At 40.1% G+C, this 19,219-nt stretch overlaps 1 protein-coding gene across 1 annotated transcript in view; it reads right to left on the bottom strand.

Moving 5' to 3' along the window:
- Positions 1 to 912: 912 nt before the first annotated feature.
- The window catches only part of Tbx15 (T-box 15), a 101,509-nt gene continuing 83,202 nt past the window's right edge, over positions 913 to 19,219 (bottom strand). The window contains exons 7-8 of the mRNA XM_028753028.1: positions 15,523 to 15,620; positions 913 to 3,354 (exon numbers count right to left, since the gene is read on the bottom strand). Coding sequence (XP_028608861.1) covers positions 2,570 to 3,354; positions 15,523 to 15,620 — 883 coding nt within the window. The 3' untranslated portion in view covers positions 913 to 2,569. The remainder of the gene's footprint in view (positions 3,355 to 15,522; positions 15,621 to 19,219) is intronic.

A 19,219-nucleotide genomic window follows, 5' to 3' on the forward strand; every position in this document is an offset into this window, starting at 1 on the left:
TGTCCAAGATTCCAAGCTGCCCACAAACAATGCCAGTAAAGTGAGTCTGTGGGTGACCAGCGTGACTATCCAACAGGACACAATGCAGTATAGGGGTGAAAACAGATTTTATGTTCCTGCTCTGCTCTTTCTCAATTACATAAGCAGGGCTGGGAGCATGATTCATGTTCCACTTACAAGCATGATTTTTCTCCCCTATGGGCATTGCTGGACTTGCCTGAAGGATGCAGAAGTGCTTAGAAATAGCATGGCCCTCATTCTTCATTGACTTTTAAACAGTTAACTTTTGCATAACAGATCAAAACCACCCCTTCCATGCTTCAAAAGGGAGTATAAATTTATTATTAAATACATAAGGCAAAACCCAGCCTAAGTCATTAGTTCCTCAATCTTTCAGAATATACCTCTGTTTCTGATTCTCCATATGGTACAGTGCTCTGGTAAAAGGCCACAGTGCTAACTGCACAGACATTAGACTAGTTTACCAGTTCTGTCACTCTCTACCTGAGGACCTTGGTCAAGTGTTTGACTCTATAAGACTGCTTCCAGATCTTCAAATATTATTATTAAAATCACACCCATCTCTCAGACTTGTAGGATGATGAGTTATTAGAAATAGTAGGAGAATGGCACATGGCAACCTAAAAGGTTGCTATTAGACTATAATTGTGCAGCTAATATGTAAGTGAACATCCTGGTAAATATGAAATCTAGCTCCAGGTCTTTGTTGCCTCTATGGTGGCTTGTGTGGTCCTGGATAATTCACCCAACTTTTGAGTAGCTTGGGTACTATCATAAAACAAGGATACTATTGACTTTATGTTATCTGCATAAAACACATGTGAAAGTGTTTGACTTATTGTAAGACATAACACAATACTTAATTTTTCTATATGAACAAACACACAAAAAAACAATTGCAAAGATTTTATTTAGCGGCTTTCTGTGCTTGGCACTCAGAAACAGTTCCGTGCATAAGGGCAAATTTTTATACACCTTTTCTTCATACATATTTTTACATACCCTTTTATTGCCCCCTTTTTAATATTCATAATATTGAATAACCACTAGGCATATAAATACATTTATCTACATCACCTCACAACAAAAAAAATCTTAATAATATCTGTATTATCTTACTTGGTATCATTCGAGTTTCCACACCATTTAAAAGTTTTAGCTTGCACCCAGCTTCACTCGTTTTCCTATCATTAAAGGATTTGAAAAGAAAAGGAAAGAAAAAACAACCCCCAAACTTCAGAATGCAATGAACTATTTAATCAAAATGGAGAGCTATGGGCAGATATAAAAGGGGGGCAGAAGACCCATCTGCAATTCTCTCCTGTGTTTCAGGGTTCCTCTTTGCATGGGGACCAGGGACAGACTGTCCAGGTCAACGTTTTGGATCTGGCATGTGAGGCCAGGCCTGTCTTCCATGACTGTTTCTTGGTATCACCTGGGAGATAAAACCATCCTTCATTCTTGACACCTGTTTCCCTCACCCTGCTCAGCTGCATGCCACTGAATGGCACTCCCTCAAGGGGCACCTCTCTCCTGGGTCATGATGGTCAGAGGTATGGAATCAAGAAGCATTCCTTGTTCTAACTCTTCTCATTGGTACCCTTGATTCTAACTAGGGTCCCAAAGAGGTGTACTCTCCACCACCACCATCCTTCTTTCTGTAACTTTAGAGGCTAATCAAACCCAACCAATTCTCCTTGGTGGATTCAATCTCATTTGTTCACATCTTCTCAGTCTTGCTGTCCACTCTCTCCTGCCCTCAATTCTCTTTCTCTGTCCGAGCTTTTCTCACCCTGTCCTTCCACAGGTACCACTATAACATCAAAGATGGCACACTGAATGAAGAAAGCCAAACGTTAAAAAAGCAATCTTTCTCAGGAAGCCAGGTCCAGGTGTAGCACTGATGCCTTTCCAGCTCTGTGATGAGGAGAGGTTCTAGGTACACGGTTCCTTCCAGAAACATGGTAAGCTGCAAGGGAGAAAGGCTAATGGCTAATGGTGGCCCAATCCATCTAGGATTGTACATGGGAATTTTTTTTTTTTTTTTTGTGAAAGCACCCATTCTGGGCCTCCTTTCACAGAGTTCGCCCAGTTCAGAGTCAGTGTGTATGATGTTTGTGTTTGTATTACTTTGTATATGCAAATGTGTACATGAATATATTCATGTAAGTTGTGTGTGTGTGTGTGTGTGTGTGTGTGTGTAACTTTTCCTGCCTGCTACATACTAGCATTTCCTTCAACATTATTATAAAATGATTATTCAGTCTCTTCAAGGCCACTCTCTCATACTCAATGCTTTTATAAAACTAAGATTTTGGAAGGCAGAAGGATGACCACTGAGATACAGATGATGGATTCCAAGGCTCCTTCAGCGGTATCTATTGTTGTTCTCTGTTTTCCTTATCCAGAAAAACAAAAACAAAAATGAAAACAAAAACAAATGCACAATTCCTATTTTTCCAAGACACAGGGCTCCTGAAGAAGAAGATCCACCCACAGAGATTCTGGAGTCTTGACCACCATCACCTCCATGGTGTTGGACCGCTCTTTAAACCATGTGTACAGACATCTGAGAGGAGGAGCCTGGGACAGCCCCATACTGTCGGCCATCACAGGTGTTGGTAGCCTGCTGATTATTAGTTGAAGGGCTGATCATGTGCATGCTGTGCTCCATCCCTGTGGGCAGGTACTGCCTCTCTCCAAAGGCCCCATTGGAAGGAGAAGAACAGAGTAAAGTGCTTTGAGATGCGCTCAGTTTCTCTGGGCTTGCAGCTAGCCTGGGGGAAGTGGGGAAATTGTATCCATACAAATTGTAGGGATTATGGAGAGAGAAGGCATTATAGGAGCTCTGCTGCATGTGGCTGCCACCAAACATGTGTGGTGATGAGGAACTGGAAGCTGCATTGCCTGCCTGCATGACATACTGAAACTGGGAAGTGGGGAAGGACCCCAACTGGCCACCATATGCTTCCATCTTGCTGTTGCTGGGCAACGAGGGAGGTGTTGGTATTCCTGAGATCAGAGATGGAGTCCTCTGAGGCATGAAGGTTTCGGAGGGCTGAGTGGCTGAAGCTGTGCCACTCTGGAGCCTGTTGTAGCCACTGTCACTCAGCCCTGGATAGCTCTGTAAGGCAGCCATGTTGCTTCTGGCACATGGTGGGTAATCAGAGAGGTTTAGATTACACAGCTGGCTTTCTCGACAGCCCACATTGAAAGTATTCGGGGCCAAATGAAAAGTTGGAGGAGAACAAGATGGAGATAAGAGATGAGAAGACGCTGAAGGGGATGGTGTCCCAGTGCTGGAGGTGGTTGGAGAAGTACCTGTACTGCCCCCTGAAAAATAAAACATAAATTTCATCGATTAAGATGAGTTTGTCTAAGCCAAATATCCTAAATTTTTATAGATCAATTCCTTTTGTTTGCATCAGATGATGTCACATATTTGAGCACACATTACAAAGCAAACGATAAGGATGGCACGGCATACGTAGTCTTAGTCACAGTTTTAAAAACTAGAACAAACCTCTGGTGTTCGTTGTTTAAGTCACTTCCTAATATGACATTTAGTGTTCAGCAGTAGGAGCCACTAGGTCAGATCTTGCCATGCTCAGGGCAAATATGTAAAGTGTTTATTTTATCCAGTGACTGTTTTCTGTCTTGCAATCTTTAACAGTATACCAAAGCAGGAAATAACCTCATGGAGATGGAGCTGGGTACCAAGCCAGGACTGGGGCCTGAGAAGGCCTAGTAAAGGGGCCTAGGTGGTGGAACCTGGGACATTAAATTGGAGGTCTGTTATATCAAAGACACATGATACACATTATAAGATGTAGGCTGAAGTGAGTCAGGACTAACTTGAAACAAAACCACTGTCCTGAGGGTGTGTTGATTTTCTTTTACAGGAGCCTGCCAAGTCTGAGACATTGGAATAAGAGTTGAACTTGGAATACTTGAATGTAGGTGTGTATAAAACCAAACTAGTCATAAACTAACCTGAATGAGAGCAGAAGAGATTCTTCACTCTCACCCAACAGCCCTACTCCCTCCATTTCCCTCTACAACATTCAGTTTCTTCACAGATGAGGAATCCAGTAAGAAAAGGATGCTTTTCCAGGATTCAGCTTCAAACCTCCTAATAGAGAGTTTTTGCGCATAAGGATTCCATGGCAACATGTCAAAGCACCTCTAGTGTACACCTAGGGGTGAAAACTAATGATATGAGTTCCTACTTCACAGTTCTCAGACCAGCTATGCTGAAACTTCAGTGCACATGTCTACTTGAGGGCCCATGAAAACAAACTGCTGACTCCATTTGGTTTCTGAATCTGTGTATATGGGACAGAGCTTGAGGACGGACATTTTAGTTGCACAGACTGACTGCACTTTGCTATAGAAGTCCTCCAAAATTTTATATACAAATGACCTTGAATCTGTCTTGCGAAATGTTGATCATCAATCGTGTAGATGGCAAGCTGGCTGAATGGTTGAGGCTCCCATGAACTGAGAACCAGTTCCTCAAAGATGTTCTCCAAATAATAAAAATCAAAAGTGACCTTTGTAAGACCCATTTTTCTCTTGGGCAGAAAGCATCCTCTCGCCACCTCTCCCAGTGGACTTTGAAGGTGTCCTTCACTGAATTCTAGAATGTTCAGCTGCTTTATCCTCTCTAGGATCCTTCTTGAAAGAATTCCTTTCCATGTATCAGTATGGCATTTCTCATAATTTTTGACAATCACTGTCTTTTAAGGAGCAGCATGTCTCAGGTTACTGATAACTCTTGTTGAACTTCCAAGAAACTAAGCATCATTAAGAGGCAAGTATTTTTCAGGTGGAAAAAAAAAAACAGGAATCAGTTGTGTTTTATTTTGTTTTGTTTTAATCCATGAAAACAAAACAAACAAACAAACAAAACAAAAACAAAACAGAAAAAAACAACAAAAAACAAACCAGGAACATTCCAGAGATGTTGGAAAAATATTTATAGCAGTGTAGGAAAGGAAGGATAGAGGAGGAAAAAAAAAACTTCAGTCTGGATCCACAGGCAAAGTAGTAGTATTTGGCTTTGTTAATGTTTTGTTCAGAGTGAAATTTTTATAGTTCAATTAAAATCTCTCCCAAGGATAAAGGAACTTTCCCCAGTGAACTTTCAGATTCAGTTGGAATTTAAGACAACCCAATCAGCTGCTAATATCAGAAAATTCACCTCTATTCATAATAAATTCCTACAAAAAAACTAAAATGACTTTTGTTTGACAATCTGTGATATGGCTGACACTGTCAAAAACCATCAGCAGCTGGTCGCGGTGGGAGAAGCTTCTCTGCAGTTTACAGCCACACACTGTGAAGTCTACCTCTGGGTTCTCTGCAGCTGTAGAAGGAAGGGCTTGAACCCATAAGCCTCAGTTTTTCTCATTTTCATATTATAGCTATGTCTAACAGTTAAAGGAAGTATGAATACCCAACTCCAAGTACTTTCCAAGGAGTCATTTTTCCTATAATGAGGGAGTTCTGGAAGGGAAGATTCGAGAAACAGAAGTGGACCATTTTATGGTTCCTGCTGCTGAGTATCTGCACAGCCTTCTCTTCCTCTCCATCCTACAGAAAGCTCAGAGATTTATTCTCTTTGGAGCATCCTATATTTTTTCTTGCTTTCCTACCCTAAATGCCATGAACTTTACTACAGTAAGTGCTGTGACAAAAAATGGAGAAACTTGACTCCAGCTGTAAAGAGATTTGTCTTTTACGAGATATGAATCTAGTCACCTGTCTTTGAAAGTTAGTCCTGCTTTCCCTGTTCTGGTGTTTATGTGGCCCCGGAGAAGACCACCTGTTCAGCTCACTGTCCTATCCTGCTATAGGTAAGTTCCATCAGGCCCTGGCCTCAGCTCTACAGCCAGAAGTGCATGATGGAGCACATGACTTGCTACAACTCTAAATGGTTTTCTCAGATGGCCCAAGATGGAACAAATGGTACTGATTTAAGGCCTCAATTGGTTTCACTACAAAAAAAAAGAAAAGAAAAAAAAGAAAAAGAAAAAATGAAGAAGAAGGGAATTATTAACAAGTTACAGGGGTTTCTGCTAAGCAGATGAGAGGCACATGTTAAAAAGTTTGTAGTCAGCTTGCTTTGGCTTTTAAAAGGCATCCACTGGAAATGAGACTAGGTGGCCTGCTGAGCTTCAGGGGGTGGGAGACTCCACTTGAACTAGTGTTTGAAGGAGAGAGCAAGCCCATCCAGAAGAGGATCACATTGCTTCCATCCACTTTAAAGAAACATCGTTGTACACTTAAAGTACTCAATCCAGATAACACCTAGTTCTCAAAGTCCACATAGAGAAAGAGGACTGTGGTACTCATTTTTTAAAAAATAGTAACTTAGATACTGAGAAGTCTTCATTCCCTTATGATCTAATAGCTTGTCAAATGTTAAACAAGATTGGGAGTGCCAGCCAAGGGCTAAAGAAGCTTAAGGAGACAGCCTTTGTTCAATTCAACACTTGACAAAGCAGAGACCTCTCATCACAAAATAAGCCAGGGCACTGTGGGGAGCCAGGCTGGACTGATGAGGCTGCCACTCAAAGTAAAGCTTGTCTCTCTTGTTCATGACATCTCCTTTGTCTACACAAGGTCATGGGTTCTCTGAGCACCTTCATATAGATTTTCTTAATGGGCAAATGAAGATTGTAGATCTGAACAAACCTGGTTCCAATCCCTTGCTATCTTAAAATGAGGCTTTAGTAAATTAGCCTCTCTGAGGCTCCATAGTTATGTAAGTGGGATTTTTAATGACTACATTTCTGTGGATGTCTTGAGAAATTATAGGCAGAAAACATGGTCTTTCCTGAGAGAAGGAGTAAAGAATGGGGGAAAAAAGACCTTGAAGAATGTCCCACTCCAATGAAGATGGCTTACAAGTGCTGGGTCCTGTCCAGGGTAAGCAGGGCATCTTGGCCTCTATATACATTAATGAGTGTGATGTCTCAAGATGTATGTGCCACATTGTTTCCAGCTAGAAGAATTTCCATGGTGCAGATGTTGGAAGACAGAGCTAATTGACAGCTCTGGGCTCATCTGAGCTATATTCCCAGAGGAGCTGTAGTCCTCTTTGAATGGTCTATCCTTTCTCCCTATCCAATGAGCCCACAAACTGTTCCATGGCTTGCTTTCTTCTCATCTAGCAAAGCAGAACTTGTAGGATACAGGCACACTGGTGCCTTGCCTGTCATCCTCAGAGATCCTAGCCCACTTCCAAGAGGGGATTAAAACATAACACCATTAATAACTTAATAGTCTCAAGTAATCCAGAATTAATCTCCACCATTCCAGCTCCCTAACATCCTATTTTACTCAAGAACCAGAGTGAGGAGGCACGAATTAAAATGCATATCCAACATTTACTTGTGCCAATATTCAAGGCTAAGAGCCAAAACAACCAAGAATGCATATTTAGCAGTCATCCCATATGAGGACAATAACCTAGAATACACTTGTGTACCATGAAGACAAGTTAAATGTGTCCGTGAAAATCATGAATACCAAACCTGCTGACTTGCATCTTTAAATTGATCACTTCCAGACTGTAATATGGGGATTTTCACATACAGCATCCTTTTGAGTTTATTTTGTTGTAAAACACACACACACACACACACACACACACATACACACACACACACTAAAAACCAGTAAGATAAAACCTCATCTGGATGAGTAAAGAATAAGTTTCCATGTAATTTCTTGTTCTAGTGGCTTGACTCTCCTTGCCTTATAACTTGAGAGTTTCTGTCCCTGAAGGGAGCTGATTCCCAATGTATTCAGACATGTAAGAGGTAAAACAGCAGCAGCCCATGAACTGGTCCCAGTGAAGAAGCTCATGGGTCATAAAGTTTAATGAGCACAGCAACTGAGATATTATCCTCAGTTGAGATGAGAACCTTTCTCATGATTGTAAATGTGAGCATCATAGTCTTGGTGGGAATTGTACAGTTCCTATTGTAGAAAAATGGAAACCTCATTCATCTTTTTCCATAAAATGTAAAGCCTTGTATATCTCCAAATTTATTCTCCTTCAAACAGCCTCATCCAATCACACTGCTCTGTACCTGGTTCTATTTTGCCCTGTCCCCTAGGGGCGCGCACACACACACACACACACACACACACACACACATACACACACTTCTTAGCCTCCCTCCCTTGCTTTCCTTGTTCATTTCAGCCTTCCTTGGTGCCACTGGCAATAATCTGCTTCTTTTAGGGCAACAACGTACCCACTGGAAATCTCCTGCTTCCACACTTCACCTCCAGGATAGGCAGAAGTACCTGGCCTGGAAAGACAAGGTATCATATTTCCCCAGCACTTCAGTAATTGGTTCTGAGGGGACTCAATTAGAATCAATGAGAGTTGGTGAAATTTGCTAAAAGCCCTTGAGCAGAGCACATATCCTTTCCTTTTAGAGATGAAGCAAAAATATCTAGGGCCAAGAATACTTTCAAAGCTACCACAGGGGACAACTGAGAATGAAGTCACCATGGAGAAAAGTCTGAGTGTAAAGAAATGGGGCAGGTTGTAGCCAGGGTGATCTTGGTTAGGCCCCTGACTTAGATTTGCCTAAGGAAACTATCTAATCCTGGCTGTTTTACAAGCCAATGAATGAGTTGCTCTCTTAGTTTGCTGTTTTGTTTTTATTCTTTTCTACTTACATAAATATTCTAATTGATATATGTCTCTGATTCTACAAACCTTTTTACTATGAATCTCAAGGTCTGAGAATATTGGAATAAATTTGAAGAAGAAAAACATAGAAATGAGTGGGGGATGGTCTTTGGACCCTTTGTCAGGTGGAAATTGTGGCTGAAGCCCTTGACTATCAGTAACAAGGGATTTGAACTGTTTGAGATCTCAACAGAAACCTGGCTCTGCTAAAAGAATATCTGGTGAGCTACCAGCCTTAACTCGAAAATATACAATCTTTTAAGAGGGGAAGCAAGTCAGAGGAGCCTGGTCTTCCCTGGTACTCCTCAATGAGATCAAATTGAACAATTGGATAAAAATTGAAAAACTGGATACAAATTAAACAATTGGATACAAAGGCAGGCATTTTTCAAAAGGAGGACTTTTCATATGGACACATTTATACCAAATAAAGAATGTAATGTAGAGATTAGAAAAACAGCTACTGAGATAGATAGATAGATAGATAGATAGATAGATAGATAGATAGATAGATCGATAGATAGAGGATATATATATATATAATCTAAGAGTTGGCAAAATGGCTCAGCAGGTAAAGGCACCCGCCATCAAGTCTGATGACCTTGACCTGAGATAAATTACCACATCAAATGATGCAAGAGGAAGACAGACTCTAAAAGTCGTCTTCTGTCCTTTACATGCATGATGTGGTACATAATTATGGATGAATGTGTATGTGTGAGTGTGCGCATGCACATACACACACACACACACAAGCGATAAACATAAATTTTAAAAAATATTTCTAGGTCCATAGTAAAGCCATATACACATATATCAATGCAATGATTACAACAGGATAGGGAATCTGAAAACCAAGTGCAAACTCACAAATCATCCAAAGATACAAAGGAGAGACTGACAATTACCAGGATGCTATATTCTGTTTTAGGAAGCATGGTCAACTAGTTAAAAGATGTGAAGGAAGATATATTTCAAAAGATAGAAATAAACAATGGCGGGGTCTTGGTAGGGTGACTTCAGGAAGCCCAGAGTTAAATGAGGTTTATAGATTCCCAAGATGGTAGTGCCTATTTTCTCCTTCTGAGCTAAAATCCTGCAGACAAGCATGATCACCAATATGAGATGTGTTTTGGTGCATCTTTATATTATATAATTCTTAATTCATGATTAAGATACATATTTCCTCAAACATTCATTTTCATTTGGGTACTTTTTATCTTATTAGGTTTTGTTCGTTTGATTTTTACTTTGACTTTTGGGGCTTTGTGGGTAGGGGGTTTTTGAGAGAGAGAAAGAGAGGATGAACTTGGATGGGAAAGGAGATGGGAAAGACCTGGGAGGATTGGGGGGGGAAGAGCATGATCAAAATATATAAAAATTTTAAATAAGAAACAATGTTTAAGAAATGAACAATCCGGGGGCTGGAGAGATGACTCAGTGGTTAAGAACACTGAGTGCTCTTCCGGAGGTCCTGAGTTCAATTCCCAGTAACCATATGGTGGCTCACAACCATCTGTAATGGAATCTGATGCCCTCTTCTGGTATGTCTGATCACAGCAACTGTGTACTCACATTCATAAAATAAATAAATCTTTAAAAAAAAAAAGAAAGAAATGAACAATCCTTCTGTTTAGTGTTTGGAAATATTGGCTACCATTTTCTCTAGTCTCTCTCTAGTGCCACGGAACACCTGGACTTTAATTATATCATACCTCTCAGTCAGCTTTTTATCATCCTTCCTCCACCAATTCTTAATTATTTCTGTTTTGCACTAATCTCATTTCCCTTCATATTCAATCGTAAAGTTAGTGAGTCCTTGCCAAGCACATTAACAATATTTCCTACTCACTTCTGTATTAGGCATGCTCATTCAATCCCTGTTTGAGCTGCAGATGTGGATTGGATATCATGCCTAGACCCAAGAATTTAATCATAAGGGAGAAAGTGCTGAAAAAAACAGCAGTGAACGGTACTAAACAAAGAAAGAAAGCAACAAGGAGGATACCCTAGAAGACTTTAGCCTGCTAGGAATAGCAAAGAAAATTCCCCACGGAAGTGCTGCTGCTTGAGCTGAGATTTCAGAAGGAGGTAGTTCTAAGTACCAAAGTGAGTAAACATGAGCCCTCTAGGCGGGGAAGCAGCATGTGACAGGAAAGAGCACAGCGGAGTCTGGAAAATGATAGAGGTGACCCTGGTGCAGGGATATAAGAGAAGTGAGATGTGGGACATCCTATCCCACAATAGAGAACTACAGGGAACATCTGATCCCACTATGGGGAGCTATAGGGAATGTCCTCAAGTACTTAGTAAATCCTCGGTGCTTTTGTAAATAACTTATCTTAAGGTACCAATTTATCTAATCCTCTCGGTTATTATCTCTACTTTAGAGGTCTGTATGTTAAAGGAACAAAAATAAATCATGGCCACTGAAGAATTTTAAACAAGTTAGGGTATAGAGCGAGTTGGTATGAGTAGATGTGTATTTTGAAACACTGACCAGAACTGTGTGCAGAATAGAGAGGCTTTGGAGGACATCACACTCATCCAAGTGAGAAATAATGATGAGTCAGAGCTAGATGGTGCCATGGGAGATTAGAGATGTGAACAGATTCAAGACATTAGGGATAGGTTATGAGGATGGGGGTGGGAAAAACACCCTTGATGGCAAGTGGATGTGGGATCTTCCTCTCTAGAGAGTCTTCGGTCTCTTAAGTACATTAAGCCTAAATGACTTTAGGGCACTGGTTATCAACCTATGTATGGGTTGCAACTCCTTTAGAGGTTGAAAGAACCTTTCACAGGAGTCACATATCAGATATTCTGCATATCAGCTATTTACATTATGATTCATAATTATAATAAATTACATCTATTAAATAGCAACAAGATAATTTTATGTTTGGGGTCACCACAATATGAGAAACTGTATTAAAGGGTCACTGCATTAGGAAGGTTGAGAACAATCATTCCTTTAGGGAGTAAAAGTATAACGTTATCCATTACAAGTTGAATATCTTTGATCTGACATTATTGGAGCTAGAAGTTTCTTGAATTTGTAGATTTTTTTTATATTTTTAGAATATATATATATATCTTTGAGACATTCCAGGAATAAAATCTTAACCTCAAAACATGAAAATGTGTTTTGTTTCACATATACCTTTACACATAACCTAAAAAGTAGTTGTATGCAATAGTTTTTAATAATTTTGTGCAAGGGGACTTGCATCACCCCCTACTCAGAGGGATATGTATAAACTAGCCATCTTTGAGTCACTGTCATGACTTCACAATTCAAACATTAATGTTTGCTGAACATTTCTCTAGTTTCTCAATAGTTTTAATATTTCATCTTTAATTGTGTGTGTATGTGGAGTAGGGTATGTGCTTGCATGAGTTCAAGGGCTCTTGATATCAGAGTCAGATCTCCATGAGCTGGAGGTATAGACAGTTGGACCATGCATAGCATACGGCATGGTTCTGGGAACTAAGCTCAGAGCCTCTACAAGAGTAGTCAGGATGTTTTTAACTGACGAGCCTTCTCTCCAGCTCCTCAATGTGTTATTCATATGATGTGTCAAGTGTTTACTCTCTCTCACTGGCCAGCTTCTAACTACCACCAAATGACTGAAAAGTCAGACAGTGTAGCAGGACTTTCCTGCCCATTGTATTTGCAGTAGAGCTCTATCATTGGATAGAGAAAAGGTAGGCGGAGCTTGGAGTTGGGAGGAGGAAGGCACGAGAGAGGAGGGGAGAAGAAGGAGAAGGAGAAGAGGAGAGATGGAGGCAGATGTTATCCTCGTGTCTCTAGTTATCCAAGGTAGCTATTATTATCAAGGTTAGATATTTGGGGAAACAATTCTAATTGTGTGTGCTTCTTGTGTATTGAGTATTTGCTGATATATAAATTTATTTGGTTAATCTTTAAGCATTAAGAGTCTTATTTCTACCGGGTACTAAGAATTGTTATATCTACTGCATGGAGGTGGCAGAGTTGGCCCAGAAGCCAAACAAGAGTCTTGGAGGCCACAGAACTGATCTGCGGAGGCAACAGCTACACCAACATGTCTCATAGGTCCCAGGCTGGCACCACTGGCCAGCCAGTGCCTTTAGCCTTTAGTGCAGGAACTCAGAGCGAGAACATGGCAGCCAGGCCAAGAGCTAACCAGACTGTCCCTTTTTTCTAATACCTCCCGCAACAAGTCACCAACAGGGACTGTCCATAATTCTAAAACTTTAATTGCCTGACCAACACTGAAGCATCTAGTGGTGCTGAAACCTACAATGATGTCTGCTATTCTTTGAGCAGAAGGGAGGCTTCTCAAATGCTAGGCCACGTTTACACAGAAGACAAAATACTAACTGTGGTGCAACTGGAATCATTCCTTTCAGCTCAACAGCTTTCAAATCACTTGGATCACCACTCAAAAAAGTTCAGTTTGGGGGCTGGAGAGATGGCTCAGTGGTTAATAGCACTGACTGCTCTTCCAAAGTCCTGAGTTCAATTCCCAGCAACCACATGGTAGCTCACAATCATCTGTAATAAGATACAATGCCTTCTTCTGGTATGTCTGAAGACAGCTACCACGTACTCATATGAATATAAAATAAATAAATCTTTTTTTAAAAAAGTTCAGATTTGTCATAAAAATACACTGTATATATGGAGAAACTAAGGCACAAATTTCATTTAAAACATCCATCAGAGAATGACAGGATCACAATATATTTGGCTAGAACAGATCTGGATTCTTACTTTTCTGTTTATGTGGCCTTAGTCACCTTCCCCAAGTGTGACAGCCAAACTTAGCTGTCAAGTTGATTAGACTGAAACACTCTAGATTAGTAGAACACATTTTCACATGTGGGGAAACCTCTGTGAGGTTGTTTCCTGGCACAATAGGTCATGCTGTTTTGACCAAGTTAGTTATTTAATTTGTAGATGGATTCAAAATCTGAACAGACCATCACAGTGTGGTCGGACCGTGAAAGAATGAGAAGGAAAAGCTGGTTTGCTTACTCGGACAGAATCCTGGTCAAGAGTTATTATTGCCTAATCATGTTTCAAATACTTAATCATCAAAAATAAAACACTGGTTCCCATTCACATACATGTCATGTCAGACATCCTTGTACAGAGGGACTGGGAGGTCAGTGCGACAGTGCTCATGAAGGCAGGACAACTATCTAACCTGTACTGAGAGCTTGTTAGGATTTTAAATACCTGCCTCCTTTAATACTTATGAGAATAGAGTATGTTCCTCCATAGCATACAGAAAGAAAAACTGAGTGGCAAGAGGGCTGAGAACCCAGGTGGCTGGACCTCAGAATATGACTGGGCTGACAGGAGGGTTGAAATCCTTGATCCTTCTGTACACCTCATCCAAGTTTTCAACCTGAGCTACAAGAAAAGAGAAATTAGGAATTTTACTTTTAAAAAAAAATCACAAAGAAGTAGGCAAAATAGTACTTAACCCACCAATGGGATAAGGCTGTTTTTCTTTCAAATAGGCAAAAATAATAATAATAAAAGGCTAGGTGACATGCAGTGGAGCTCTGGTGGGCTGGAAGCAGCCCCATCTCAATGTGAGACCTCATTTCATTCCATTGAAACTGGAGCTTTTGTCACTAAAAAACTAGAAAAAAGAAAAACAATGAGATTTCCATGAGGAATACATGAATACATGAATACATTATGACGGCCTCCTCAAAGAGCAAGGCCTGTGTGAGAGCTTAGGTACAATGATTCCATTGCAACTGTTATTATGGATAAGTAACCATCTGGCTGCAGATGTACTTTACAGAGCACTTGCCTAGCATGTTCTAGACCCTAGTTAAATTTCTGGTGCCACAGGAAAGGAAGAAAGGAAGGAATGAAGGGAGGAGGGGAAGAAGGACAGAAGGAAGGAAGAGAAGGAGGGAGGAAGGAAAAAGGAAGCAAGCAAGGAAGAAAAGAAGGAAAGACGCAAGGAAAGACAGAAGGAAGGAAAAAAGCAAGAAAAGATCAAACCCATCAACCAATCAACCAGTCAACGAACTATGTATGGTGATTTAAATGAGAATATTTCCCACAGGCTCATATATGTTGATAGATGGTCCCCACTTGGTGGTGTTATTCAGAGAGGTCATAGAACCTTCAAGAGGTAAAGCCTTGGTGGAAGATATACATCATCGTAATCTGGCTTTGAGGGTTTATAACCTTGCTCCTCTGCCTGCAGTGTATCTCTACTTCTTTTTATTTTACTTTTTAAGTAAGTTTTTAAGTTTTTTATTGGGCCCCATGATTCCTTGGTATTATAGAGTACATGTGAAGTGGGCAGCAGGTGTAAAGACCTGGTAGCATATCATGGCAAAGATAGCAAAGTATCTCTGCTTCTTGTGTGTGGTTGAGATATAATCTCTCACTTCCTGATCTCACCCACAAACCATGCCTTCTGTGCTATTACAGACTCCAGTCCCCTAGAACCAAAAGCAAAAATGAGCTATTTTGTTCCTTAAATTTCTTGTGATTGTGGGATGTTATCAATAGCAAAGGAGAGGAAATGTCTCAGAAATCTATGGCTTTGGGAAAGAATTCTGAATGTAAATGACATGCTGACTCTAGGTCCAGCTCATTGTAGAACTGGTGGCGCTTTTATCATTCATGGAGCTGCAAGTTGTCTTTGTTTCCAGAGAATGGTATAACATCTGTGTTGGCTTAGAACCCCCCACCCCAGACACACTCAGTTCAGCTTCCCCATCCACTGCTGTCTGCAGAGCAGGGACCTGGCCCAAAGCTTTACCTTGCTGCTTTTGCATGGTAGTAAAGTCCTCAAAGGTCAGTGTGCGCACAGGAGGTCTCCAGAATGCATAAGTCTCCATGATGGCTTCAAGTCCAGTTCTGGAATCAGAACAGCCAGAAAATCAACTTGTAGCTAATCCCAAAACATCACTGACATTTAAAGATAAAAGGTGAGTTGCCTCTTGAGGAGCATACTACAGGCACTGAGGGAAGTCAGCTTGGGAAAGTGCAAGTTCCAGATGCTGCAACATTGCTGGAGGAAGGACAGAAAAAACTAATTCAGATTGTCCACAAGAAAGTCCTTAGCCATGATGAAGTTGAACTCTGATTTTCCTTTCAAAGAGGCTCAATGGGCATGATAATAAAGTGTACTTAAGGTCAAGGGTATCATGAGTACAGTTGAGCAAAAAGTGACACTGACTGCTTCTCATGCCACCACCATTACCTCATCATGGCTGACACATCCTGTCCCAGAGCCAACCCCACATCCAAAGAGTGTGAAGGCTCAATGAGGCTGTCAAACTAATGTGACTTCAAATTTCTCTTAAGTCAACAGAGAAGAGTAGGGCAGCAGAAATAAATGAGAGTAAACAAATACACTTAAGTTTTTTTGTTGTAGCAAGAAATATCCACCCAAAGGAAAAGAAATACTATACAATGGGCAAAAAGAATATTCCATATCTCCAAATGCTTTCTTTATCTTCATTTGTAACCTAGTAAGTGGCTATTAAAAACCATAAACTGTCAGATGCTAGAAAAATATCTAGTATTTTAAAATATATTTATTCACAGATTCTGTTTTATTCATGTTGTACAATCTGTAAATTGGACTGTATGCACGTTGTTTCTTTACCATTCAACTACTTCCTTGTATGAAGTGCTGAAATAATTGCCGGATGACTACCAGAATATTGTTGGTGATACGCAATATCCTCAAAACAGAACATTGGTTGAAGCTCTACTGAAAGCTTTGAGTGGAGCTTTTAAGTATTTGCTTCAAAACTGTTTCCCCTATGTCAGGAAAGAGAGACTCAGGGGCTGGGGGGTTGGAGTAGGAAAATGGGAAAGCACATATGTGAAGTCACCACAAAGGGCATGATATGCCTCTTAGGAGAAGACAGGTCTTTCCTACTGAAAAAAGTATGCTCTCTGACCTTCTACCTGAGTAATTCACTTGCTCAGCTCTGTTACTTGCCAAGAACAAAGTGAGAGGTTTTATTTTAAGGGAGAACAAATACCTTCTCCTTTTAACTGATGATGACCGCCCCCCTGCATTCTTCTCAGATGAGACACACACACACCGATCATCTCCTTATGTTGGAAAATTTGCTTTCTAAATCGGCTCTAGTCACACACTTCACTTTCTAAAGTCTTCCCTGGATCTTGGAGGCTTTAAATACACTAATGCTGGCAAACCAAACTCTGTATTTTAAGAAGAGGTTCACAGGAGAAAGAAGTGCATGGTGTTTATTAGCTGTTAATCTGTGAGAAGCAGGAATAGACAGTATCTCTACCATCACTCTACATTGGTCCTGAATACAGTTCGTGGAACTATTTGTGGACAGAAAGAGCTCAGGCAATTAAAGGAGTTCAGAATAATAAGGGGATAGGCAGATAAAGCCATGCTGAGGCTGGGAGGATAGAAGAAACAGATAGGCCCAGCTTAGGTCTGACTGCCTTGTCCTGGAATGTTGGCAGTCCACCAGAAAAACCTAGGATTCCCTTTAATGGCACAGGAGGCTCACTGCAGATGGCAAGGGTTTATTGTTCCACCTTCCAGTCCATGTTTTTCAGGGACAAGTGTATGTCATAAGGACAAAAGCTAGTACAAGGACAAATAACAATCCTTTCTCATTCCATAAGAAATGCTAGCAAACTATGAAGTTTCAATAGGACCATAGCATAATGCCTATTTTCCTATTAATTCTATTTATTGAGTAAGTAGAAATGGATTTGGATTCTTTTTCATAATAGTATTTCAAAATATTATGGTATGAATTACTTTATAAGTAGTCAACTATGAAATAGTGACTACATATCAGCTATCAACTATAACTTTAGAAACAGTAACGGAATTATATATTTAAAATTGAAGAAGCTTTATAGATGTTGTGTATTCTGTCTCTTCTGACATTCTCTTCAATAATAATATAGCATCAGTTGGTGCATTTCCTTGAGAAGATATTCTGAGTTTTTGTGAGATCTGTTATTAAGCTACTTCTGACATTTGGATGAAATCTCTGATACAATTATTTTCATCCTCTGGTGAAATGATGAAACTCTCATACATTGCCCACTAAGCATCCTTCTCCCACATTTTACTCAAGGAAACCTGTCTTAGCTTAAAAATGCAACATGTCATACAGGCAAAGGTGTAGCGATAGCATTTGTAACACACCCCCAAAATCAGTGGCAAAGAATATAGCATTGCTAGTCACACCTTCTTATTAGACTATATCTTTCATAGTTCAATAATTATGTTTTTTACTATATAGGAAAAATATAGTTCATAGTTACATTCTTACTATATAGGAAAAATATTAAATTAGCCTTTAATATATATTCTCCTCTGTAGAATGATAGAAATCTCATGCATTTATATAATTTAGTCTTTTAATGGATCCTGTATGGATTTCTCTTTTTAGAAAAAACATTAATCCCACTTATTTGCTATATGCCTTATATTTTGTCTCAAACTCTGTCAAGCTTCACTAATTAGATCTAAGTTCTAGAAATCAGTACCACTGTATCTCAGAATGTAGTATAAGATCATGGAATGATTTAATAAGCCCCTTCTTTCTATAGCTAGCTTGTATGTATTTCAAGGGATTTGGAGCCAATGTTTTCCTTTGCCCAAGTGCCTAGAAAAATGCTTGCTTCACAGTATGTCTCAACTTATATCACTGAATTAACAAACAGTTGTCATAATGTCATAATTCTAACAATTTCCATTTTCTCAACTGATGTATGTTAACTAAGTAGTGGAACTATTCCATAAATTCCAGTTAGTGTCAATTCTCTTTACTAAGCTTAAATTTTTTAAAACCAACTTGGTATAAAAATAAAATCTCTGAGGATAGAAAGAGTTCTCTAGTGCCAGAGATTGGGGCTTTTAATTCTCCGTCTGACTGGGATTATACCTTTATTGACCTAGGTCTCAGGGTGGTTTCAGTTTCCCTCTTGCTTCGGTTGTCCTAGATTTAGGATTTCTGTCCTTCCTTTGAGCCTGAGTGTTCTAGCAGAGTGTAAGCATTTCTACGCTTCGCTTTCTAGAAGAATGTTTGTCAACTGCCTATTAAGATCTTTAGCTGCTAGATGTCTACACAAGGTGTATCGTCCATTGTTTGTATGCTCACTGGTCTACACAAGGTGTATCGTACATTGTTTGTATGCTCACTGGTCTACACAAGGTGTATCGTACATTGTTTGCATGCTCACTGGTCTACACGAGGTGTATCGTCCATTGTTTGTATGCTCACTGGTCTACACGAGGTGTATCGTCCATTGTTTGTATGCTCACTGGTCTACACGAGGTGTATCGTCCATTGTTTGTATGCTCACTGGTCTACACGAGGCGTATCATACATTGTTTGTATGCTCACTGGTCTACACGAGGCGTATCGTACATTGTTTGTATGCTCACTGGTCTACACAAGGCGTATCGTACATTGTTTGTATGCTCACTGGTCTACACGAGG

The sequence above is a fragment of the Grammomys surdaster genome, unplaced genomic scaffold (assembly GCF_004785775.1).
Source record: "Grammomys surdaster isolate TR1022 unplaced genomic scaffold, NIH_TR_1.0 125941, whole genome shotgun sequence".
NCBI lineage: Eukaryota > Metazoa > Chordata > Mammalia > Rodentia > Muridae > Grammomys > Grammomys surdaster.